Source organism: Heteronotia binoei, chromosome 9 (genome assembly GCF_032191835.1).
Source record: "Heteronotia binoei isolate CCM8104 ecotype False Entrance Well chromosome 9, APGP_CSIRO_Hbin_v1, whole genome shotgun sequence".
In the NCBI taxonomy this organism is placed as follows: Eukaryota; Metazoa; Chordata; class Lepidosauria; order Squamata; family Gekkonidae; genus Heteronotia; species Heteronotia binoei.
The window spans coordinates 93,453,856-93,481,466 of NC_083231.1; the positions used below are offsets into that span (position 1 = coordinate 93,453,856).

At 42.2% G+C, this 27,611-nt stretch overlaps 1 protein-coding gene across 9 annotated transcripts in view; it reads right to left on the reverse strand.

Moving 5' to 3' along the window:
- RAP1GDS1 (Rap1 GTPase-GDP dissociation stimulator 1) overlaps positions 1–27,611 on the reverse strand; it is a 144,135-nt gene that overhangs the window by 39,849 nt on the left and 76,675 nt on the right. For 5 of the 9 annotated variants that reach the window (XM_060247016.1, XM_060247019.1, XM_060247017.1 and 2 more), the window contains one exon: positions 8,318–8,464. The exons of the other annotated variants lie outside the window; for them this stretch is intronic. In XM_060247016.1, the coding sequence (XP_060102999.1) occupies positions 8,318–8,464 (147 nt within the window). The remainder of the gene's footprint in view (positions 1–8,317; positions 8,465–27,611) is intronic. 9 annotated transcript variants of the gene reach the window in all.

Here is a 27,611-nt window from a genome sequence, read left to right on the forward strand (position 1 = left end):
TATTGTTAGGGTAGACATCTGATTAAAGGAACCATGTTTGATTGGTTGTAGTAGTTTCTTTTGCTCAACTGATTATTAATCTCATAAGGCTGTATGAATGTATAACGATTCTGAGGGAAGGTACCCTGGCTGTAACCAGTGATGGCCCTAGGGTGCACGGTGCCCCAGACAGACTCCCTGTCTGCCGCCCCACACCCCTGGAGGCCTTAGGTGCGCATGCACGCAACACCCCAGGCTAGGCCACTGCCCCCTCCCTTTCCTTCTGCAGTGCCGCACTCTGCTGCCCCCTGGCCCACTCAGAGGAGCGCCGCTAGAACTGGCCCTACCTGCTTGGGCATGGCCCGGGCATCTCAGTGTTCTCTCTTAAGAGAGCGCTGGAGGAGCTTTGCTCCCCCTCCTTTCTGGAACCGGAAGTCTGGGAGACGCAAAGCCTCATCGAACTCTCTCTTAAGAGAGAATGCTGAGACGCCCGGGCTGCATCCAAGTGGGTAGGGCCAATTCTAATTTGCCTAGTGGGCAAGTTGGCCCTGGCTGTAACTTTAGAAGATAATGCCCACATGTCACACAGCAGGCAACTTCTCAGAGAAAGGATTCTCTGTGAGATCCAGCTCCTCCAACTAGTGTTGCCAACTTTTGTGAAGGAGCCAAAGATGTTCCAGAATTACAGATAATCTTCATACCACAGAGAACAGTTCCCCTGGAGAAAATGGCTGCTTGAAGGGTGGGCTCTATGTCATTACTTCCCACTGAGGTCCCTCCCCAAGCTCTACCCTCAGTATCTCCAGGAATTTCTCAATCTGGAGTTGGCAACCTTACCGCCAACATGGTTACCAATTGTAAGTATTGATCTGATTCTAAGCACTCACAAATGGAAGGAAAATGGATGTTGGGTGGCTTCCAGTTTCCATCCCATCCACACTGAAAAGCCACTGCTGAGGGTTGGGAGATCCTCCTAAATAACATTCCATACATCATAGGAGTGATTCAGGAAGATGAGATAATCAGATAAACATTCCCTGCCTTTCCCATTGTGTGACTGGAACAAGATTGTCTATATAACTCGTTTTTTTCATGTTTGCTTGATTCTGTCTCCTCTCTGAACTCACTCCCCACTTGACATGGCATTTTGTTCAGGAGGATTCCCCTCAGTCATCTATAATGGCTTTTCAGGAGGTACAGAGAGTAGGGGGAAACAGCTGCTTCAGTGGTTTTTCAGTTTACTATCTTACTTTTCCATAACAAAACCTGCAAGTGTAACAGTACCTGAGACAGCTGCAAACTACTTCACCCTATGCTGCCATCACATGTATCTTGATATCTGAGAGGCAGGTGAAAAAAAGTTGAAGGTAGTAAATAAATTCTGTAGTAAACAAAAAAAAGTGGCATATTTAGACAGTCCTCTTTCAAACTTCCCAATTTCTCCATTAGAAAAACACCATTCCTTCCCCAAAACGTTTCCATCCCGCACTCCCCAGGACTTCACATTTCTACATTTGGTAGTTACAAATATTAATATCCATGCCCACAGCTGAAATAAAGAATGCCAAAACATATATATGAGCTTTATAATCAGGGATACAAAAATCCAAATGCCTAGAAGCTACCAGCACTTCAACAACTGGACATGGTGACTGGGTTGCTCTTCAGGTCAGGAAGCAGGTTTCATCTTTTACCTGGTTCCCTTAAAATCTTCTATAGCCCTGATTGTAAGGGCCAAATAACACCTGATGTGATTAGATCCTAGATGTGTATTTTTTCTTGAAAAAAGTAGGGGGGGACAATATGGATGAGGGCCATACGGGTAGAGAAGAAGGCGGGCTCTTCCCCAGACTTAAATCTTTTCTTTCTTTTCTCTCCTATGGCTTAAAGCAGCCTGACTTGAATGTGTGAGTGTATGTGTGTGAGAGAGAGACAGAGACAGACAGACAACATAGCACATAACCTCCCTTCAGCACCAATCTTGGAGCTTTTTGCTTTCCACCCTCCAGTGGCTGCCAATCACATTTCCCTTGCATCACGTGTGGTCTGGCACTTAAATACAAACCACAGCATCCACAAAAACCAGGTTGGGCCTGTTGAGAACTGATTCTGAAAGGTTTTATATTTCAGAAGGCAAATTGTCTTACTCCTTGATTATATTACTTGAAGCATCTAACTGAAGTCCCTGTAGAATTTCTACAGAGGTACATGAAAAATACAAGGACATCAGCAATGCAGATTTTCCTCTTGGATGGAGTAAGTACTTCATTTAATATTTATACACTGTTTAACTGCTCAGCAGCTGTTTATCTGGGAGCTTATCTTATAATTAGTTTATTTAGGAAAGTGCTCAAAAACTATTAGGCAGAGAAACCAGTTTAATCACAAAAAGAGTCAGTTTTCTTGGACTACTCCATTACATTTTCTCCAAGAAATAACAGATTTATAATTCAGAGGAACCTAAGAAATCACTTCAAATGTATTAAACTGAAGCAATTTTAGAGATGGGGGTTGGGGCAGGGTAACAACAAGAAGGTTAACAGAACTGGTAACAATCTGTATCCAACAGAGCTTACGGAACAGCAAAAGAAGCACATTTGTTATGACAAAAATCAATGCCTAACCATAATTAATATATCTAATTTTCAATATGGCCAACTCCATGGATACTTGAATTCAGAGACTGGAGCCATGAACAGGCAAGAGATATCTTTCTACAAGCCTGAGAAGAGCTTCACAACTACAGAAAGCTATAGAAAAATCTGAAATTAAAAAAAACCCCACCCAAATAATAGAAGCAGTAGCTTTAAGAGAAAACTGCCCACTGTGGCTGTTACTAGGCAGCTACAACAGTACTTCCAACTGAGGTCATGGTTTCTGTCAGTAAAATGACATGGAAAGAACTAGAGCCCCTTCCAGAGCTGTTTTGGCTTTTGAGGGAGGACACACTGGGGCCACGCCTGGCAGCATCCACCAGCCGACTTGTATGACTTACCCAGGCCTGGCTGCTTACTACTATTCAACAGCAGCCACCCCACAAAAGCAAGTGTGGTGCAGCGGTTAAAGTTTCAGGCTAGGGTCCAGGTTCAAATCCCCAATCTGCCACAGAAACTCCCTGGGTGATCTTGAGGCAGTCATGATCTCTCAGCCTAATCTACCTTACAAGGTTATTGTGAGGATAAAATGAAGGAAAAGAAAATGATGTAAGCTGCTTTGGGGGCTCATTGTGGGAAAAGGTAGGTAATAGGCTTCTGTGGGTTCCCCAATATGCAACTGGGCATGGCCCATCCACCACTGTGCAACTTGACCAGATGCTTCTGAGGGCAAAGGCTCCCAGATGTAGGGAAGGAGGGACAACTGAAGGAGGCAGAGATAATGGTACAATAGCTGGTATATGAGAAGAAGAGAAGTAGTAAGAAAAAGGGGAGAGGCTTTCTGGGAAAGAAAAGAGGAAATAGTGGGAGAGGAGGAAATGAGACACACCCACAAGTACTTCCAGGTCCCCTCTTGTTATATGTATATAACTCTTGATCTACATAAGAAGATGAAGATATTGGATTTATATCCCGCCCTCCATTCCAAAGAGTCTCAGAGTGGCTCACAATCTCCTTTACCTTCCTCCCCCACAACAGACACCCTGTGAGGTGGGTGGGGCTGGAGAGGGCTCTCACAGCAGCTGCCCTTTCAAGGACAACCTCTGCCAGAGCTATGGCTGACCCAAGGCCATGCCAGCAGGTGCAAGTGGAGGAGTGGGGAATCTAACCTGGTTCTCCGCACACTTAACCACTACACCAAACTGGCTCTCCCAGATAAAAGTTCATCCCAAACACCATCACAATCTTGTATGACAAATAATCAAAAACCTGGGCGGGGTGATGGAGATGGGGCAGCCTCTACTGAGTTTGATGGGACAAAATGGCTATAACGTGCACACAACTGCGGCAGGGCAAAGCTTGCTTCTCCTTTCAGTCAGTGGGGATCATTGGAAGAAGGCAGGTATAACCCCCTCTCCAATCGTGTCCCTTCACAGATAAGCTCCTCTTTCTCATGAGTGAATAGTTGTCATTTATTGCTTTGGGGGGGGGGCGGAATTGAGACAACTGTGCACCAGTGCCTGCCCCCCACTGAGAGAAGCACACGTAACAGGTCTCATACTAACTCCCAAACCAAAAACTGGATTTGGGAGAGACAGTCCATCTGTGATTCAAAAAATCTAGGTCAGGGACCCCCAATATGGTGCCTGTTTGCACCATGGTAGCCAGCAATACCTTAGCTGGTACCCCCAAGTGTCTTTAGAAAATCAATGGGGCTAGGTGGCACTTAGTCAACAGGGCTTCTGATTGGCTGGGCAGAGTACAATAACATTTGTTTTAGTAACAGCTGCCACCCCACCATAATTCTGGTTTTCTTCTCCCACTACTCTTTTCCAGTGTATTTTGTAAATTACCCCTCTTTTCCCACGCACGTGTGTGCTTTGCTTGTGTCTCTACAAGTTTCAAAATCTCAAGCAAACAACAACAATAAAAGAATCCAGCCTCCACCCTGGCTTATGCTAATGTCACGGAACAAAATTTCTCAGTAACAGACTGTGAGTATAAAGAAACTGAAAAGAATAAAGAAAAACACTCATATTAGATGATCCCATCTACTTCACAAGGTACAACATTGCTTATTCATCCCTCTATCCTTATTTTTTTCATGCAACACTTTTCAAAGGCTGTCATCATGTGAACAATGTCAAATTGCACTTTTCATGTTGGCATAACGTTGATGACTCACTGGATACTTGGAACTTCCTACAATAAAGAGACGAGGGGAAAAATCAGTTATGAATTGGTAAGTCAACTTTACATTGAAACTTAGATGAGCCGACATTAATTTAGTAAAAGGTACTGCAACTTAATGTATGAGGGAAGGGCGAACCTTTCACCCATTAAAGCACTTTGTGAATCTAAATATATTTAGTAGATTAACTGACTATCAGTGGCTCAAGTATACAACTGCACATATCAAATGTTACAGTACTCTGGAAGTAGATAAACTGGGGTTTGCATGCTCAAATGCTTTTTGATGTCAAATAAATTCCCCATATGGGTACAAATGTCATCTACCAAAAAAAGGTTTTAGTCTAGTCTTCTTGTGGACATTCTTGTTTTATGTACAAGGACCTTTAAAAAAAACCCTAGAGAAACATTCCAACACACAATTCTCATTCTGCATTCACTAATCCCCGGGAAAAGTTACTGTGTATAATTTCTCAATATGTAGTTTTGTCGAGATTTCATGCATAGAATTAAGTAGAATCTAACCCTGTCTTCAGTCTTTTTTGTTCCTTATCCCCACATCATTTCTCCAGCAGGTGACAGGAGGAAGGAGAGGTTGTAGTAGTGGTGATGGAATTGGCTAGGAGAAGGGGTAGATCTAACTCCAGTTATGTTCCATAAAGTCAGGGCAGCAATAGCAGCCTAAAAATAATGAACATCTAAGCTTGGCTCTGGCTGTCTTGATGAGGGGGTATGTTTCTGCTTGCAGCTACTCTGCCACAACAGTTCACTCTCCAGCAGAAAGGGGAGGAAAGCCCTCATTACAAGAAATGAAAGTAAATATCAAAAGAGTTGAGGCAATAGTAATTAGCAGTAATAGGATAATTGATTACCTATGCCAGGAGTGGCCAAATTTCCTTAACGTAAGAGCCACACAGAAAAAGTATCAGATGTTTGAGAGCCACAAGACATGAACAAATATTGCACACACATCTTTATTAAAACTCAATACTTTCTTGGCATAGAAAGATGAAATACATATATATACACTTTACAACATGACCATGCTAGAAAGAGACTTTTAAAAAAGTCTCCTCCTATCATGGTCATGTTATAAAATGGGAATAACAGTTCCCATAAAACCACCTGGGAATAACAGTCCCCATAAAACCAGATTAAGTTGGGGAATTATTTTTTGGTACCAGTGGGAGAAGGAAAAACACATGTACCATATAAACCACTGACACCACTTGCATCCTTATGCATCTCTCTTTGCCTTGACACCAAGGTTTAGTAAATACAGATCCTACAAGAGCTATAAAACTAAGAGGGAATCCTGCCCCCATCCTCTTTAATTCTGTCCCTCCTTCCAGTGGCTCCCTTGGCTCCTGCACTCTCTTTTTCCACTCTAGGTCTTCAAGCAATCTCTGTGGTGGTGGAGAAGAGCTTGCATGCATGCCTATTTCCCCCTCCTTCCCTGTTTCATGCCCAGCAGAAATAGCTGCCTACCTCTGGGTCGGTGCTTAGACGCTGACTGAGGTCCCAATACTAAGCACCCTTACTTAAGAGCAAGCCTGCATTAAGTTCCTCCTTGACTTCTGGGAGCCGCACAATATGTGTGAAAGAGCGCATTTGGCTCCTGAGCCATAGTCTGGCCACCCCTGATCTATGACCTTTTCCAGTTTTACCCAGGGAAACCTCTGCCACTGTCCTACCATCTGACACATCTAGAGTCCCCCCCTCACATACACAACCACCACCAATAAAATCCAGTTATTTGGGCCTTATGGACTTCACATTATTGACTTCTACTTGATTCCCTGATCACACAAAGACTTATAGATATTGACTATGGCTATCCACCATATCAAATTATCAATAAGCTTGGAAAACCTTAACACCGCCTAAATAAACAGATTCAAGAATATTTAAAAATAGCAGATGGTTCCTATTTGTTGAGAAAATAAAACACTGAAAAATATCCCAAATCGTAGCCATTTTGTGGTATGGTTCTAAGATATGAGCAAATGACTTCAGGTGCTAATTTATAATTCCGCAAAATGACATCGTTTTAACTCTTCTATATTGACTGAAAACACATATGCACAAAGAAGTAGAACAAGTTTTAGAGAAAGGATTCCAAAAATTTTGGAAACAGGATAAAGAGAAGACATTGTTTTGAAGACCCATTTAAGAGACATTTAGCAACAATGTACAAACAACAGTGTTAACTATGTAGAACAGGCTGTACATACTATTTTCTAAGAATTACAAAAATGTTTATCATGAAGAGTTGATCATTTTTGCTGCAGTAGCTTCAGTGTTTCATAAGGGATGACATCCATCTAAGCTATCATGTTAAATAGGGTAAGTTGTGACAGATGTACACACACCTGGAACATGTGCAAGTTCACCTCCAAAAAGAACAATCCTACACCACCACCTAAACATGAAAATGACCACACAATCAGCTGAGCTCAAAGTTCTTGTGAGTCACTGGTTAGATCAGTGCTACTCACTGTACGGCCCACAGGCAGTTGTATTTGTAATTGCCATCAACCAAAAGAGTCACATTTACTTCCTTCCCTGGCATGAGGCCTACATCTCAGGGAGGCTTGCAGCTTACCTGCTCCTCTGGAGTCAGCTGTTTGAAGGTGGGAACGTGACAACCCCAAGCCTCTTCAGGCAAGGGCCCTTCTAAAACATGAGACTGGTATTCAGTTGGGAAACAAAACTCAGAAGAGCCACAGCAGCATGCTAGAGAGTCGCTGAGTGATTATCACTGGGTTGAACGATCCATATGGTTCTTTATTTATCTATCATTATTTAACCCCCTTGCAAAGTCATTTTAACACCAAATGTGATGGATTAACTGAATTCTTCTTGGGAAGATAAAATGGTCATAATTCAGGGCAGTGAGTAAGAAACTTCTACAATAGGTGTAGGAAACATTTTTGGCCAAAGTGCCCAAAACCCCACAGTGTCAACCCATGAAGATGCCACTGTCCTTGCAAACAATGGTCAGACACAGAGAGAGGATTATAAGAGCTTCAGCGGCAAAGGCTGGAAATTCAGGGTCTCATCTCAATCCACTGGAGAGAGAGCCAGTCCTGCATGCTCAACAAAATCACTCGGCATGCTACTGTTCTGCACTCATGCCTAAGGTTGCCTACGCCTGACATACAGTGACTCCAACCAAGCAATTTGCTCTGGCCTTGTAGCTCCTCTGCATGGACAGACTTCCTCTGCCTATGAAGGATGTTCCATTCATTTAAGTGGAGGGGGTAAAGCTGCTTTGCTTGTCCTTTTATGTTACTTCTATTGATGAAACAAACAGCCTGTGTTTCTGGGCCCTCTGTGCACATGGGGATCTGAATGGGGACATGTTTTTATCTAAATCTGACAATACTGAACAATAGCACTGAAGGGGAAACACTCTATTTTATCTGCATACAGAACAGCAAGTTATTTTGATTAATTGTTGACTTATTTAAACAATATACACTATGATTTTTTTTTAAAAAAAATAAACTTAATATTTTAAAAGAAAGGGTTTGTTGAGCATTTTTGTTTACCATTCTCATTGCTATAGTTCATCAGCATGCCACAAAAGACAGTCAAGAGCTTCTCACTGGCTGGATCTGTTTTACTGCACAGTGACTTTAAATGTTCTATTACAATCTGTGCCCCACCTGCATGGTCAACTGCGCTTCTGCCCTCATCTGTAAAACAAAGAGTCAAGTTAAAAAATAAAATAAAAATTTAAAAAGGCACTTTAGTGTTCCAAACATAACAACATTCATAAAAATTAAAAAAAAACCTGGAAGATGTCACTGAATAATTTTTGCTGTCATCATGGCATTGATCGGACAAATGTATTTAGAGGAATACTTGTTGAAACGACTAAATGTATTTAGAGGAATACTTGTTGAAACGACTAACGAGGAATCCCAGGCTTATTTTCACTGGGGGATCCACCAGATCCTTTCCTCATACTGCCAGCATATGGCTCTCCATTCAACACTTCTGAGGGAAATCAATAGTCATAACCAAGCTTAGGCAGCACAAGCAATGGCAAACCACCACCCCTCGTGATTTTCTGCTACTGCTTTGCTAGCTGATTGCAAACAGAGATTTGTTAATAGAAATGATCACACTGAATCACAGCTAAAACTCTTTATCTATGCTTTGGAGCGATCGCTGGATTAAGTCAATGACTGAAAACAGAAACAGAAGTCTTTCGGGATATGTATTCTAAACCCAAATAGTCATACTAAGCAGTCTCACACACATGGAATAATGCACTTTCAATGCACTTTAGCAATTCTTTGCAAGTAGATTTTCACACAGTACACAAAATCCTGTTGTAAAGTGGATTGAAAGTGCATTATTCAGTGGGTGTGAAAACATCCATTATGAAATGCCTTCCATCCCATGAAGAATTTCTGCACACAGAAGGCAGGAATTTTCTCAATTCCCCCTTCCTGCTGCAATTCTCTAACTCTTCCCATATGCTTTCTGGAGTCCCCTTTACCTCAGGAGCAGCATTTGGGGGTAATATTTTGGGCTGCAGTGGGAAGGGGAAAAAATCCCACTTCATGCATGCATATATATATATACACACACACACACATACATACACACCTCCTATCTGCAGATATGTCATTGCTTCATATTGTTTCTAAGTTTATGTCAAATCTCTCTCCTTGCAACATCCAAACAGAAGGGCCATATCTGCCAGCCTATGCAAATGAAACTACAGAATGCCATATACAGAAATCAGGTGCCGCTCAGAAGCTCCTGCAAGGTGAACTGCTCCAAATTACACAACCAAGCCACATCTTAAACGTAGCAGAAGAAATAAAACCCCAATTGTTTGACAGAACATTTAACCAGCCATCCCCTGAACCACACAGCAACTATAAAAGAGACAGAATGCTTGCCAACTTTGAGCATTTAAAGATTCATCATTCTCCTCCCTCAGTCCCCTGAAATATAAGATCAAATATTTCTGAACATGGCAAATAGGAAGTAAGAGGTTTACAGCACAATCCAGAGAGGGGGAGTGTAAAGTCTTTTGGGAGCAGACGAGCAGCTACGTGGGTGCAGGAAGGGTTTGCACCAACATACGACTGGTGCCGCCACAGTGGAGGGGAGTTACATGGGTGGGGGGGCCGCCTGAGCACCGCTCCGCCCGAGGGCAACACCGCCTGAGGGCTGCGCCCGAGTGTGGGCAGAAGTGAGGCGGATCGCGGCATTCAGGCAGAGGAGGGGGTGGAGTGGGGGGCGCGGCCAGGCTTAGGCAGCTTCCTGAGCAGGCGCAACATTACGCCAGCAAAAATAGTGGCGTGTCCCAAAGGCACTCGTTGAAACCAAAAACAAAAGTCGCCTCCACCTCAACAGAAGCTCGCAAACCCCTTAGGGAGCAGCATGATTGCCTCACCAATTCCCTCGCGCCTCAGCCTGGTGAGCCCCCTCCCCGGCGCCCAATCGCACCCCCCCTCCTAGAAATACTTCCACTCTGCCTTGCACAACTCAGTTGTTAGGGACAGGTTCAAGTGGCGGGAAGCTCTGCCAGCGAGTTCCCGGCCATACAGACTTAGAGTGAGGGACAGGCAGGCACGTTGGTGATGGGTTTTGCACCATGCGGTTGCTTTAACAGTATCTTTGACTTGTGATGGGGAGAGAGGTCTCTCCCCTGGGGCTAACTGCTCTTGTTTCGAGGTCTCCGCAGGTTCCGGGCTCCTGGAGGCTCTGCATGCGAGGACTGTCGCTCATGGCTGGGTAAGTTCCACTGTCCCCCCCCCCGTCCTCCCCTCGCTCTCAACCGCTCGGTGTGCGAGTGTCTCCGGCACTTGAACCCCGCAGTGGGCTCCAGCAGGGGGCATTTGCTGAGTCCACTTCCCTGTGTTGCTGCCTGCTCCCTTCCCTTGCCTGCTCCCTGCCCTCTGCCGCATTCCCAACCTCTGGAAGGGCACAGGGGAGGAGGTGTGCCAGCTGCTCCGATGCGGGGAGGTGGGTCAGAGACTGTCCCTTTAAGAGAGCATCTGGCTGAAATGCAGCCTGCTCTTCCAGCTGCCGCCCCTGCAGGTGCTCTTGATCTGTCTCCGTTTTGCAGGTGGGACTCTAACACAGAGGCTTGCACATGTGTTGCTCCACTGCGCCCCCCCACTCCCTCAGCTGCTTCTGCCTGCCACTTGGAATGGAGCCCCGCCCAAGGCGAGACTGCCCAGCGCACTCCAGGGAGACTGTTGCACTCTGTTTCAAAAAGATAAAGTCTGAGCTGTGCCCTTGGTTGTCTCTCCTGCTTGGCATCCGTTGCATGTTCCCGGGGAAACCCCCCCGGTCAGTGGCCTCTCCGAGGGAGGGTGGGCAGACTTGGCTCTTGGGGGGGATGGACTATGAGCTGCTACACTGCCCCCCGCGTGGCTGGACAGGGGAGGGGGGGTGCCACCCCTCAGCCTGCCCAGGCACTTGGGGGAGGCGCTGAAGTGGATGCATGCCCAGCGGCTCGCACTGAGTTCTGCGGCCCCTAGGGGAGGTGTTCCTTGCACATAGCAGGGGGCGGCAGCAGGGCAACACTGGGGGGGGGGCTCCAGGGAGTGTCTTTCGAACTTTGTCTGGCCGCTCCCAGACACACATTCCAGGTGCTGTCTAGGACAGGGAACTCCTGCACTTGGCACTTCCTGCTTGTCCGCACATGCCTCTGCCCGCCAGCCTGCTATTGGCAGAGTCTCTGACAGCGGGAGGGAGTGAGGGGACTGACGGCCTCTCAGGCACAGGCTTTCCGCTCCCTCGCCCGGTCACGTGCAATGGGCTGGCCAATCCTGTGGTCCCGCGCGAGCCTGCGCCTCCCCACCCCGGCAGTGGGCCAATGGCTTGCGCCTGGGTGAAACCACCATGGCGACGGGTTCTCTCTCGCTCGTTGGGCCGTTCTTCCCCCTCCAAGCGTGGTGTGATGTGTCCCGTTTGGAAGCCAATGAGTGGTGCCGTAGATCCGCCCACGCCCAAGCGGCCGGCCACCACATATGTCTGGATTGGGATGCAAGTTTCTCTGACACCAAACATAAATCTCTTTATATAGATCTGGTATGAGTCTTTTGTCTGCAGTGTTAAAAACTTTATTCACAAGCTTTCAGTAAATCACTCCTCATTGTTTCTGTACTCCTCACACTCAAAATGCTAAAGAAATGATTTAAAAACTGTTGAGATTATTTTCTTATTCCGTTACCTAGAGGAAAGACAATGTTCATTCTGTATATCTAATTTTACACAGGAGATATGAAAATATCAGAACTCTTCTGTGTGACATGTCAAATTCTTCACATCAAACTGCATCTATGGATGATATTAACATTGCACCAGGGCAAGAAAGAAGAGGAGTCAGTAATAATGTTCCATGCCAGATCCTCTCTTGTCGCTTTAAAGCAGAAGAAGCAACTGCTGAGACCACAAAAAACAAAGAGTGTTAGTAAGATCTGTGTGCCAACTATAGTCATCAGGCAGCATCTGTTGGCTACCCCACCACTTAGGGTGACTTTTCTGGCATCAATGAGGGCCTGAGCCTTTTTCACCATAGGTCCAGCTATGTGGAATGGGCTCCCTGAAGAGTTGAGATCTCCCTGGAGATCTTCAGGAGGTGCTGCAAGGTCTACCTGTTTGCTAGGGCTTTTAAGGGGATTTGAATTGCTGGCATCTTTCAAGGTGGGGGGGAATGCATTTAGTACTTGTTATTTTATCTTTGGTTTTAACTAGGGATGTTTTAACTATTATTGTAAGCTGTCTTGAACCAAGAGACCAAAGGCAGGATATGTTTTAATAAATAAATATAAAACAAAGCATGTTACAGGCTTTTGTATTACACAATGATCAGACCAGTAATCCTCAATTTGGTGTCTGAGGGCATCTGCTCACCAATGGTGTTCTGGGCACCCATTTACTTCTTCACCAACACATCTCTAACACAAGACAAACACTCAACCTTGGCCTTTTTCCACCTCGGTGGAAAAGGAGGTGCTTCATCATCTGCATGTTTACAGGGATCATCAGTTAAGAAGCAGTGGCCTATACTGTAGGAAGATGCTTAGTGTGGAAGTTCCCAACATTATGTGGAACCTTTCAGCATTTTGGTTTGGCCATAGTCCCACCACCACCATGGCAGGCATCCTGTGATTAGCTCCATGCCACATGGAAGTCATTTTGTGGTTGCATCCACTACCTGTTAACAATTTTCCTGAAATTCTCATAGGTTCAACAAGTTTGGGGAACACTGAATCATAGCTTTAAAAAGGTCCTTCAATTCAGGGTTTTATGAATATAAGCACTCAGATATAACACAGGAGTTATGTGATAATTATCCCACATCATGAAAAAAATGCTTCAGTGTAGCAATATTGTGTTGATAATTAGATTAGAAAACAAGCAGCTAGAAAGATGACCATTTCCCTTTGGGTCATTTCTTCAATATAAAGCCCTCCCCCAACTACTATTAGGTTTTTTTGGGGGGAGATACCGGCATCTTACCATAGGGCTAATACAGTCTCGTCAGGTCCTAGGAGTAAATGGCTACTTTAGGGGTGTGCCAAATTCCAGGAGGGCATGGAGATCTGGAATTATAACTGATCCCCAGATTACAGAGATCTAGAGCATCCAGGCCTCTGCCTATGGACTCCGCCTCCTTCCACCAATCAGCTGACAGCAGGGAGACTTACCAGGCCTACGCTGGCATCGCAGTGACATTGCCAACATCATTGCCAATGCACACTGGAAGTGAGATCTGTGATTGGCAGCTAGCTGCTGATGTGTTATGCCAGTCTGAGAACCTTAATTGACAGTGTGCAAATGGAATTCTATGGTTGATTGGAGGCAGTGGCAATTGAAAGCGTCAGTTAGGAAGGAAGGTGGTGGGAACAGAGAGAGAAAGGAGAAGAGTGAAAAACTGAGAAGAACCTGAAATAGGGAAGTAGAACCAGTAGTCTTTCCCTGAAGGAAATAGCTCCTAGGAAAGGGGGGTGATCCCTATCAAGTGTTAAAGAAGGCAAACTTGAACTTGTGTGTGTTCCTGCCCCCAATGACTTTAGTAATTCTGTGACAAATAAGCTTACGGCTGTTTATCTAAGAAGTGACAGCCAAGTGATCTCTCTTAACAGTTATATTTATCTGTAGAACCAAACTACTACAGTCTTGTGACACTGTATACAGTTATACAATTTCCTTCATTCCTGTTGCCTTTTCAGCTGCCAAGTTTAAACTTGAAACCTACCTGACAGTCTGACTTGACCATTTCCCTGGAAAAGTGAAATAAAACAGTTTGTGTTGTAAATTAATAGCTTCTCGTGTGCAATAATCAGACATATACCAATGAACTTTTTGTTTCTCAGCATCTTAGGATAGTTCAGAATATACATAAATTTTAAACATCTGGGAGGGACAAACAGAGGAACAAACAAGAAGAAAAAGAGCCACTTAGCTTTCAAAAAATGGAAACAGGGAACCATCATAACAACATTGTGTCACCAGTGATGTGGGATGCTCCAGTACATTGGGGGGGGGGGAGACTCTGTAGTAGGCCTAGACCTCCTCCTGCTGCCAGTAAGTCCAGTTCCCAGAAGGGACCTGGCGACCATGCAGAGTTCAGTTCCTTTGGCTGCTTTAGATGGTGCCATGATATCCCTCTCCCCAGGCTCCACCCCCAGATCTCCAGGAATTTCCCAACCTGGAGTTGGCAACTGTAAGTACAGATCTGATGACATCCTTCGCTAAAGGACTGCAACTCATATATTTGTTTCTCTTCCTCCAAACACCAAACATGTTCTAATTTTTTTTTTTTTACTTTATCTTGCACATGAACCCATATCCCATATCTGGGTAAAAATAAGCTATAGTTAAACAGAAAGAACACCAAATTAAATCAATAGAATACAAAAAAGTAAGGTAAGGGAAAAGAAATTGTGCCATAGTTTGATTTTTTAAAGCTTTGTGCTTGGACTAGTAACGCCGCGCTGTCTCTCTCTAAACTGATGAGGCATACTGCAGGTTGAGAATGCCACACAATGGTAATTACAGCTCCCCTACCTTCCCTTTTGGATTCGAAAGTACCAGAGTTTTGTGCAAAACACACCCACCAAATTCCAGTCAAACCAGGTTCAGAGTATGCTGTACTCTTTGCTCAACTGTTACCTTGTCAAATACAGCAGCAAATTGAACTCCCACACACAAAGTATTTCCAGTTTCCCTAGGAGCCTGGAGAAAAGATTTTTTTAAAGCAAGCTTTTAAGAATTGCTAGTCTTCTGTAAACTTAGTAAAACAAATACCCATTACTGGTTTGTTTTGCATTGCTTCAGCTCACAAGAGATTATTTATTAACACAAATATGTACAAATATAGGGAAGACTTTGTTTAATTATTTAATTCTTTTAAATACATGTGAATAAGTGTCACCATACAACAAATAGGAAAGGTCCTTACACTGTATTAAGGGAATAGCCATTTTCTCTCATGCACGAGAACGTGTACGTAAATGAAGTTTTCATTTATTAATAATTCAGGAACTAGTTTTAAGTCTTCACTATTTTCTGCCAGTAATGTGGTATCATCTGCATATCTCAGATTGTTAATGTACCCTCCACCAACTTTCACTTCACCTTAAATTAAATCTAATCCAGTTTTCCTTATGATGTGTTCTGCATACAGACTGAATAGAAAGGGAAATAAAATGCATTCTTATCTGACACCTTTGCCAACAGGAAACCATTCTATTTCTCCATATTCTGTTCTCACAGTAGCCTCATAAATTGTGGATCAAAACAATCAAATGTTGTGGCACATCCATTTCTATAGGTTTTTATGATCCACACTGTCAAAAGCTATGCCATAATCTATGAAATACAAGTTGATTTTCTTCTGAAATTCTCTTGTGTGCTCCAGTAACCAATGTAAATTTGCAGTATAATCTCTAGTGCCTCTAACTTTTCTGAAACCAGTTTGAACATCTGGCATTTCACATTTCATAAACAGTAACAGGCTTTGTTGTAAGAGTTTGAGTATTACTTTGCTTGCATGAGAAATTAACACAATGGTCTGATAGTTGCAGTCTTTTGACATCTCCTTTATTCAGCATTGGAATGTAGATTGAGCATTTCCAATCTGTAAACCGTTGATTTGTTTTCTATATTTGTTGAATGTTCTTGTTAAGATTTTGATGGACTCTATCTCTGCGGCTTTAAATAGCTCTACTGATTTACTGCTGGTGATTTGTTTCTCCTAATTGCTTTGAGCCTAACTGCTTTGAGGGCAGCTTTCACTTCACTTTCTAAGACTGCAGGTTCTTCTTCAAAAGGTTAATGTTTGAAGAACGTCATCCTTTTGTCTCGTCTGTATTGTCCCCATCTTTTTTTTGCTTTGTCCCATTCATTTAATGTATTTCCATATGGATCTTTCAGCATGCCTTTTCTCATCGATTTCTTGGATCTTGTGGAACAGATTTCTTGTTCTTCCTTTTTTGTTGTATATTTTTTCAATAGTTGTTATAATAGTTCTCTTTGTCTCTACTTGCAAGTCACTGAAACACTGAATTTAGACTTTATTCTATTTGTTACCTTTTACTTTGCCTTCTTGTCTATCTTTAGTAATGTTAAGGGTTCCATCAGTCATCCATCTAGGATTTACACTTCTGGTTACAGGAAAAGTCTTTGCACATTCTTTCTTGATAATATCGATAATTTCAATCCACAGTACTTCTGGCTCCCATTCACTTGAATTTAGTAATTCAAGTCTATTCTTTACACTCTACAGGAGTGGTCTATAAACTCTACAGGAATGCTGTTTAGATTGTATTTTGGTACTCTGAATCTTTTGGCACTTTTCTTCAGCTTTATTCAAAGTTTCTCAAATCCCAGACCATCCCTGGTGAAGTAATGATGTCACTTCTGGTGTGCACTGGACGTGACACCACCTCATAGCTGGTGATGCAGGCCTAGGTCTTCTTTTGCTACCTGTCAGTCACCACAGGCCAGCTGGTTGGTGCTGGGGGGGATCCCAAAGTGGGAGATCCCCCACCCCTGACGGGGGCCTGGCAAGCTTATTCTGAGAGTGCAGTGATAGTTTTGGGTCCACCTCAGCAAAAGAGCAGACAGTTTGAAGAGTAGCTCTGTCTGGTAGCATGGCCAATTGTTTTATCTGTACCTCTGGACAGAACAGAATATCTGACTGGATCAATAATATTCAATAATGAGCAGACGTTGTACTGTTTAGTCCAACTTTTGGTAAAAGGCAGGTTGGCGTGGGTGTGACAGGAACTAGTGGCTGGTCAGTGAAAGCCTATTTCAAATCAAATTCTCAAGCTGTAACAAACTTAAACTTATGCATCTCAGCCAGATTTCTCTTTTGACAATCTGGAGACCTGAGCCGCTGATCTGTTCTTTAAAACCAACCTATAAATCTTTTTTGTTATTTATAGACTGCTCCTGCCTCAGTGATCTCTGTATTCTACTTGTTCAACATAAAACTTACCTCACAGCAGCAAACCCAAAGCCTTTACACGATACATTAAGAACATCTGGTAACTGAGGGGAAGGTTTAGGGCTTAAAACAAACCTCATTCCCCAAATCATAAGAGGCCGTGTAGGTCCCCTCAGTTGGTAGAAAAGGCCTGTCACAAACTCCAACTCATGTTGATCCAGAATTCCCAGTTGCTACCAAATATAGCCTTGGCCTTTCCTATAACATTATTTGAACCACGAACCTTTTAAAGATGTATCCACTGAGTTGTGTCCATGACTAGAATAATATTCCTTATCAGGGCTCTAATTAAAAGTCTAAAGTCCATTTCATGAGGTTAAAGGCCCTGTTTACATGGAATTCTTCAGCCTTATTGAGCTACCAGTGCAAATGTGCCCACAAATATGTGGTTTATATGCTTACCCTATTGATTTCCTCTCTTCCTTTACCTGTTTGAGGTTCAGTATAGTGACAAGCTATATTATATCTCTATAATGTAATGTGCTTAACTTTGTACAAAGAATTTCAAACAAATGAAACAAGGACTGTTTCCACAAGAAGACTTTTCTCAGTGTGCGTGTGTGTGCGATATTTAAGCTGAAGCAAAGAAAAACCTCATTTGCTCTGACTTAAAAGAGTAAAGGAATGACAGCTGCAAAAAGAGCTTCCATGTGAAAACTCTGCCTACAGCCAACTCAGGATGGGGCAAAGAAAGATATAAGTGCCACCTTCAAAACTGTTAGAGGTGCAGGGACAGGCTTATGAATGTCATCCCTGTGTGCCTCTATCTCACTCAGTGATGCTTGCACTGTGTGTATGTGTGTGTGTGTGTGTGGGGGGGTGTTTTTTCCTCACCCTCAATCATGGAAGCAGCCAAGCAGCTGAGCAGACATAGCTGGAGCAAATAAATATGCACCACATTTTTCCAAAGCTGAAATTAAAAAGAGAGAGAGGAACTCATTTATTCTATTATTTTGCGTTGGCAATTAGTATTTTTAAGAGTCATACTGGGAGATGACATTTAAATTGTATTTCAGCAGGAGAGCCATTTGATGGTGGAGGATAAGAATGGAACAAACAGAGAAATCTTTCTTTAAAGCCACCAAAATGTTTTTTTAATCATCTAATATTCTATGCGTCTCAAGAATTCTGTGCACATATATTTTACTCTTTAAAAGTCTCCCGGAAGAGTCCTTTGAAGAATGGTATTGTATATGAATATATGTATATGACTATGATAGTCTATTCCAGAATTTGAATTTTCTATGGTAAACTTGTGATAGAGGCTCAAGACTGCTTCCCTGTAATTTTAAATCACAGGAATGCTTTTGCGTGTCACTTTCAATGTCTAAAATCAAAACATGGGAAAGTTTTAGGCATGTAACTGTTTATCAACTCCAGCAGGTATGCCAGCTGTAGCCATTATTTGAAAAGTGTGGCTTAGTTATGGTGATCTGTGCCTCCATCACAACCAAGATTGATTACTGTAACACAGTGTACATGGGCTGCCTTTGAAGACTGTCTGGAATCTCCGACTAGTCCAAAATGTGGCAGTCAGACACATTACCGTGCTGAAAGATTTGCATTATTACTGGGCACAATTCAAAGTACTGGTGTTTACCATTAAAGCGCTTCTCTCTGGGTCCTCAACCATGGGAACAAGGGAAGTGACAAGTAGGGAAAGGGCATTATCAATGGCAAGGCAATGGTTGTGGGATGCTCTTCTCTTTGAGGCATGCCTGGTGCCTACTTCACTGGCTTTTTGGAATCAGGCACAAACACTTCTCTTTATCGAAGCTTTTAGCCAAGAATGTTTTCCATCCCGTTCTGTATTTTTTACAATACCTCCATGGCAAATGTTTTACAGGCCGCCATTTGTTTTGTATTATCTTATGCTTCAAATTTTGATTATTGTGCTGATTTATCAACCAGATGGTTTTACTGCTTAGATTTTTACTGTTCTGAACTTTTTGAATACTTTCTTAACTGTTTACATTCATTTTATGTTAAAATTATATTACTTGCTGATTTTGCCCTTTTGTTTTGTTAGCTGCCTTGGACAAGATTTTGGAGAGACATGATAAAAAATATAAGTAAGGAAATAAATGTTATCCCAAGCTTTCTGATTTTTGGCTTATAAATATGTTTTCTCAAAGCAGTCCCACTTACGTAGGCTTCCCATGTTACAAGTCTAGATACTGGAAAGAGTCTACTTCAGTATCATAACATTTCTGCTACTCAAATCTCACCAATCCATGACAAATAATTCTAGACTAAACCTGAATGCACTGGTGTAAGGAAAATCCACAAAACTCTGACCAAGGCAGAATACTTTTGCCCTATAACAGAAGAAAACAGATGACCCCCCCCCACATGGTGTTCTTGAATTCCCAGCATAGCAGGAAGGGAATTCCCTCACTTCCAATTATTGCTGTGGCAAAATGGTGGAGGTAGGGTTACCAAATCCTGCCTGGCCACCAGCAGGGGAGGGGGGAGTCACCAGATCCAGATTGGGAAATGTTTGGAGATGTGGGGATTGAGTCTGGGGAGGGCAACAACCTCAGTGGGCTATAATGCCATAGAGCAAGGGTGGCCAACCTGCAGCTCAGGAGCCACATGTGGCTCTTCCATATTGTGTGGCTCTCAAAGCCCCCACTTCCAGCCAGCAGCTTGGAGAATGCATTTAAAGTTTCTTTCTTTCCATCTCTCCCTCTATCTATTTGCCTCTCCCTCCCTTCTTTGTGGCTCTCAAACATCCAATATTCATGTCTTGTGGCTCTCAAACATCTGATGTTCATTTTATGTGGCTCTTACATTAAGCAAGTTTGGCCATCCCTGATATAGAGTCCACCCTCCAAGCATCCATTTTCTACAGGAAAACTGATCTGTGCAGTCTGGAGATGAGCTGTAATTCTGGGGGATCCTCAGGTCCCACATGGAGACTGGTATCCCTATGAAAAGGAAGAAAAAATACATCTTGCTGGCCTAAATATAATTCCTGTGTTTTCCTTAGGATCGACAATGCAAAAATTTTAGAGGGTTCCTATCACTCTGGCGATTGTTTCCTAACTATATAGCTATATAAAACAAATACATCCAGGAACTGATTTAGGGTTGCCAAGTCCAATTCAAGAAATATCTGGGTATTTTGGGCGTGGAGCCAGGAGACTTTGGGGCAGAGCCAGGAACAAGGGTGTGTCAAGCATAACTGAACTCCAAGGGAGTTCTGGCCATCACATTTAAAGGGACAGCACACCTTTTAAAATGTCTTCCTTCCATAGGAAATAATGAAGGATAGGGGCACCTTCTTTTGGGGCTCAAAGAATTGGACCCCCTGGTCCAATCGTTTTGAAACTTGGGGTTAATTTGGGAAGAGGCATTAGATACTATACTGAAAATTTGGTGCCTCTACCTCAAAAAACAGCTCCCCCAGAGCCCCCGAAACCTCCCCCATTATACCCTATGAGAATCGATCTCTACACAGGGAATAATGAAGTGCTCAGCAGACGTTTCCTGCTCCCCTACACACACACCCCGTTTCTGGTGACTCTGAAGCAAGGGATTGGCCTCTCTACTCACGAGTTGCTGCCAACTTCTTCAAAGTAACACAGACACACCATCCCAAAAGGAAGCCTTTCAATCAGAGACTGAAGCCTCCAGAGGCGGAAAGGCACAAGGTCCTCTGGGGGTGGGGCTTCCCCTCGCCGGCCAGCTGACTGGGAACGGGAAGGAGCCTGGGAAAGCAGAAGAACCCCCGCTGGGATCTGGAGTTTGGCAAGCCTAAACTGACTAAATGCACTGAATCACTACTGAGAGATGTGCTTCTACTTCCTTTCCTGTCTGTTTTTACAGTAGGGCTTTACTTGCATGTTAAATTTACTCCCATATCTCCATCTTAAAATGTGTGCCTTCTTCCCACTTGCAAGTAGTGCAACCAGGATTAGTCTGTTTTTATAAGTCACGTCCAATGGTAGAGTGAGAATCATCATTGTCACAGAACTTTTATTAGGCTTTTATTACAGTCACTAAACAATTTAAACTACTACATAGCCCGTTGGCACAAACATAAACATCAGAAAGCATGCTGATATATGATCATAAACTTAAATAAAATTGAAATAAAATTATTCATGATCATTTGCAACGAACCCATGGATGCTCATGACAGTTAAGAAATACCTAGCAACTTGACTAGTAATGGAAGGATTCCAATCAGATAAAAGGAATAAAAGCAACTACTCATCTGGGTAATCCTGGTATTTGTGTAAAAGGGGAGATAATTATGGAATTTCTGCAAGAGAAGCCATCCCAGCCAAGTCTGTGTGCCATGGGGAGACCTCCCTGCCACACCCAGACCAAGCTACAGGAGAAGTCAGGCCATCATCAGGATCAGGTTGGCTTTAAAAAACAACAACAAAACAAAAACAAAATAAAACAACCATGGCTTTGAATATCATACCAGTACTGGGATCTGGGATTTTTCAGAAATACAAAATAAATAAAAATTGAGGTCTAATAGATCTGAACTGAAAAATACTGTTTAAAAAACTGCACTCCCCCTATACATTACTTATACATAAAAAGAGTCACAGACTCATGCTGCTCCTTAATTTAATTCTTTTATCAAGATGATAACAAAATCCAATCGGGTACCTTAAAACTCTTTTTTTGCTGTTAATGTGATCCTCACTAATGTCTTTTCTACTAATCTTATGATTCTGTGTACTAATATTTATCTATCCTCTTTCACACACAGTAAGTGAAAAAACACTGAATCTTCACTGAGCAGTCTTTTTCTTTTTGGACATCTATGCTCTTAAGTGGGAGAAATGCGTTTGATAATTTGGTTCATGGATCTAAGCATGATGTTATAAACCTTATTTCAAGATAAGTTCAGAGATAATTATCAGCAGTAATTTAAAGTTTCCTAGCAACCCAAAAGTGTATGTGTTAAGTCAGAGACTGCTGCTAGAGAATGCTGCTGATGGAAGAATACTGTATGCCATTTTAACTCTGCATCTAATTTGTGAAGGCAGTATTTTATACATGCTTACAATATGAGAATGCACATTTAAGTTCAGTTGCTCATTTTTAATTAAGTGGGCTAATTAAAATTTTTATTAATTTATAGTAATGAAGGCAAACAGTTAATGAATCACTGCCACTGTGGTCCCTCATTCACTGAAAAACAGCATTAGGCATGCTTTTCTTCAAAGATAATCAAACTGTTAATTAGAATCTTATTTCTCAAAGCTTAATTATGATCGTATTAAGAAACTTTTAACTGCAGCTTTATGAATAAGTTTCAAGTAGGATAATTTATTCTCTGACAAATTTAGATTTATAGTTTGCCATATGCACAGGCCATAGAGAGCTGGCATAATGTGACTTTCAGCAGGCTACTCTACAGCAAGAGGCAAGCTGTTGATTTCCTCAGCACTTTTCATTTTTTTAAATAAATAAATCTTTATTAAAAACAACGATCTTTGACTTACAAATGCATATGAAGAGCATAAAATTATATCGTTCAATAGCACTGCAAAAAATTGTCCGAAGAAATGCCGCATAAAATAGCATGAACAGAGAAATAATTAATACAAGCCAACCAAATAATACACCCAGAACTTAAACAACTAAAAATGAAGCCAAGAATGATAATGCAGTTGGAAGAAAGAATACATTGTTCTGACATAAAATTTAAAATCGGGGCCCAGATATATCTAAACTTGATATGAGTACTTTCTGAATTCGAAAAGTTGTGGTTCACAAAGGTCGCAATTTTATGCATGATAAATTGATCCCAAACTTTATCATACCAGACTCTTAATGAAGGAGGCAAGGGAGATTTCCATACTGAAGCAATAGTAATTCTTGCTGCCGCTATAAGTATGATGGTCAACTCTTTGTGTGAGACTGTATGAGAAGAATCATCTCACAAATTTAGGAGCATTAATTCCAGTGTAACTGAAAATGACTCTGAAGTGATTTTGGAGATTTGTTGAGTGATATCATTCCAGAACTGAGAAATAACTGGAGACTCCCACCAGCAATGCAGCAATGTTCCTAGACACCCACAATTTTTCCAACAAAGTGGACTAATATGCTAGTTTATTTGATGTAGCCGTCTGGGGGAATGGCACCATTTCGACATAGTTTTAAAGAACTGAGATTGAATGTTAAAGATAGAAGTGCAATTGACATAAGAGCCCCAGATTTTCAGCCATGAAGAAGGAGGGATGTCTTTAAGGAGGTCTTCATTCCAGACTAATTGAAAACCAAGAGGCTGCCCACAGTCTGACATAATTAAGATTTTATATAATTTAGAGAGAAGACCTTTTATACAGGAGGAAGGCAGAGCTAATAGTTGTTCAAAAGTGGATCACGATCTGGCCAAAACACCGATTTCTGAGAGATGTTCAATCAAATTTTTAAGTTGTGAGTATCTAAACCAAGGAACTGAAATACCCATAAGGTCTTCAAAAAATCTTTTATCTCTTATTGATCCGTTATATAATAGATCTATTGGGCGTGAAATACCTACTTTTATCCAATCATCAAATACGCTTGGAACGTTTCCCGGACCAAACCAGGGTTGATCCGTATATGTTGCATACAGAGAGATTTCCGGGACAAGAAGCCTTTTATTTCTATCCCAGGTCTGAAGCATTACACGCAAGAAAATATTATTTCGTGCAAGCTTAGGTCTAAACTTTGAAGTTAACCAAAAAATTTCTTTTAAGCCATGGGGAGCAACCAAAGACTGCTGTAATAGTATCCATACCGTCATGAAATCCGAATTCAAAATAGGAACAATGTTAGCAATAATGGAAGCCTGATAATACACTCTCAGATTCAGCAAGTCCAAGCCACCCAAGTAAGATGGTCTGTATACTATCCATTGGTTTAAGCGTGACTTCTTATACGACCAAATATATTTGGTGAGTAAGCTCTGCCATTTATTGAAAGCAACCATTGGAATAAAAATTGGTAGAGCGCAAAAAAGAAATAAAAATTTTCGGAAAAATGAAGCATTTTACTAGATTAATACAATCTGGCAAAGAGAGATATAGCAAATTCCATTCTTTCAGTAGATTAACTAAAGTCAAATACAATTTATCGTAATTGTGTTTGAAAATATCAGTCAAATTAATAGGAATGTGAACCCCTAAATGTCGCCAGGTATGTGTGCAGCAAGAGTAAAAATAGGAATGCTTGACAGAAGAAGTTATCTCAGAAGATAAGAAAATAGGATAGATTTCAGATTTAGAGAGATTAGCATGTAGACCAGAAACTCTACCAAAATTATCCAGAACTCTTTGAATCTCTGGCAGAGATCTACAAGGGCAGATATATATATAATGAAATATCATCTGCATATAGACTGATCTTATGTTCAATCCCCCCTGCTGTAATTTCAGAAAAGACCAAATTTTTTCTGAGTTCTTCAGCTAGCGGTTCTATAGCTAAAGCAAACACTAAAGGAGATAATGGGCAACCTTGTCTCGTTCCTCTCGCTGGATGGAAAGTGGAGGAATTACAACCATTTACCCTTACTCTTGAGAAAGAATTTTTATAGATAATTTAAAAGCCTGAAGAAAATTTGGGCCAAAGCCCATTTTTTCTAATAAACATGTCATACTCAGCAGTTTTTTAAACAGTCTTCAGGGACAGCCTTTGCAGAGCATATCTTTGAGTTAAAAGGCATGAATAGCTATTGCCAGATTTGAATTCAAAGATGCTGTTACAGTTTTTTTTCTGAAAGGCAGAATGGAAGGAAAACTGCTTTAATCATCGCTAGGACCTGGATGGCCCAACGCTAGCCTAATCTTGTCAGATCTTAATAGTTAAGCAGAGTTGGCTCTGGTTAGTACTTGGATGGGAGACCGCCAAAGAAGTCCAGGGTTGCTACATAAAAGCAGACAATGGCAAACCACGTGTTAGCCTTTGCCTTGAAAACCTATAGGGTCATCATAAGACAGTTGCGACTTGACAGCTACCCCCCCCCAAAAGGATTTAAAGGTACAGAACCAGACAGAGGAGCAAGTTTCAGTGAACAGGAGAGGCTAACATTTATTAATTACAAGTCATGAGAACTCATAGGCAATGAGTACCTAATAACCTGTCATCTGTTTCCAAAGACTACCACCACTTCTTGTGCTTTTGGTGATAAATTTATCAAAAAAATAACCATAGGAGAGCTCTGTTCTAAAGTAGAAGGAAAGGATTTTCACAAGATATTCACTGAAATAAAGATATTATATTCACAGTGATCTTCTTAGCCTAGTCTGCCACCTGACTGAGTAGTAGGCACTGGCCTGTGAACAGATTTCAAAAGAAGAATTCAGTATCCTGTGAACTTCTGAAAAAGATTCCTGTTGACCTGAAAATAAAAACACTGTATACTTTTGAAGGGTTTTTCAGTTTAAAAGCTACAGTTTTATGAGATACAGAAAACATGTTACACTTTTCAGATCCACAACACCATCCATGAGCAAACTCTAAATACACCTTTTAACAAACAATGATATGAAAAGCTGCCACACATCCAGGGCTTTCTTTGAAGCAGAAACTCCTTTGCATATTAGGCCACACATGCCTGATGTAGCCAATCCTCCAAGAGCTTACAGGGCTGTTAGTACAGGGCCTACTGTAAGCTTTTGGAGGAATAGCTACATCAGGGGTGTGTGGGTTATTATGCAAAGGAATTCCTGCTATAAAAAAAGCCCTGCACACATGGAATATTATTCGCTTCTGTTTCCAGTCCTGACAGAGCTATATGATACATTATGAATGGTGTGAGAAATCATACAAAGAGCTGTACCGTCTCCCAAACAATGAAGAAGAAGAAGAATTGGATTTATATCTCGCCCTCCACGCCGAAGAGTCTCAGAGCGGCTCACAATCGCCTTTACCTTCCTCCCCCACAACAGACACCCTGTGAGGTGGGTGGGGCTGAGAGGGCTCTCACGGCAGCTGCCCTTTCAAGGACAACCTCTGCCAGAGCTATGGCTGACCCAAGGCCATGCTAGCAGGTGCAGGTGCAGGAGTGGAGAATCAAACCCGGTTCTCCCAGATAAGAGTCCGCACACTTAACCACTACACCAAACTGACTCTCAGAGTATGAGGTAACCCAATGTAGATAGCTAATAGATTCATGACAGACAAAAAAGGTACCTTTTCACCATAGTGATGCAGTTGTCTCAGAATTTTGGGAGATAGCAATCTCTCTCCCCTCCCCCACCCATATTCCAGCAATGCCTCCCCAGACCAAGGAGCTTAATTGTGGAATCTGACTGCAGCCTAAGATTTCAGCTTTGGTAAGTTTCTGAGGGAAAGGGGAGTTTTTAAAGAGTGATGCACTGAGATCACACCCATGAATACTCAGTGGTTGGGCTGCTTCCTAGAATGCATTAACAGACCACATATTGGACTATGTCCCTGAAGGTATATGGGCCATACACAGCATATCCATCACACATGATATCACACATAATATCATATCAACTTGACGTGAATAACTTCAAGAGACTGTTCATTTATCTCCTCCCCAGTGGGGACCCAAAGGAGTTTACATCATTCTCCTCCCCCTTTCCCTATGTAGAGGCTGCAGGGAGGGGGGGAGAAGATGGAAAGCTGAAGTCAGAAGGTAAGATAAAAGGAAGGAGATATGGTTGCCAAAGTTAGGAAATTCCTGGAGATTTAAGGGGTGAGGCTTGGAGAGAGTGGGACCTCCCCCTTTTCCTATGTAGAGGCTGCAGGGAGGGGGAAGGAGATGGAAAGCTTAAGTCAGAGGGCAAGATAAAGGGAAGGAGATATGGCTGCCAGCTCCAGATTAGGAAATTCCTGGAGATTTAAGGGGTGGGGCTTGGAGAGGGTGGGTTTTGAGGAGGGGTGGGACCTCAGACAGGTGCAATTCCATTTCCTCCTGGGGAACCACTGTTGCCAATCTCCAGGTGAGGGCTGGAGATCACTCAGAATTACAACTTCTCTCCAGATGGCAGGGATCAGCTCCCCTTGAGGTGGGGGAGTGAATGCCTTCACTTGGGTGGGTGGGAAGACAGCAAGGGGGGGCACTCACCCAGAGCCTCTTTCTAAAGCCTGTTGTATTTTTTCTCCGCAATGGGTCTTATTCCTAGTTGCTTAATAAAACAGTAATTGAACTATAAAACTTGTGAACTATGGCAATGGAAATGATAATTATTATACAGAAAACTGTACAACAGCAAAAGTTCTCAATTTTTTATTCATTCAAACTTCCTACTGCAGACACAAACATTCTCCTAGACACTCAAATAAATCTAGAGACGAATACTATATCTACTTTTACACAGGGAAGCTATAACTCTTAAAAAGGAGTTAATGCTCTGGCC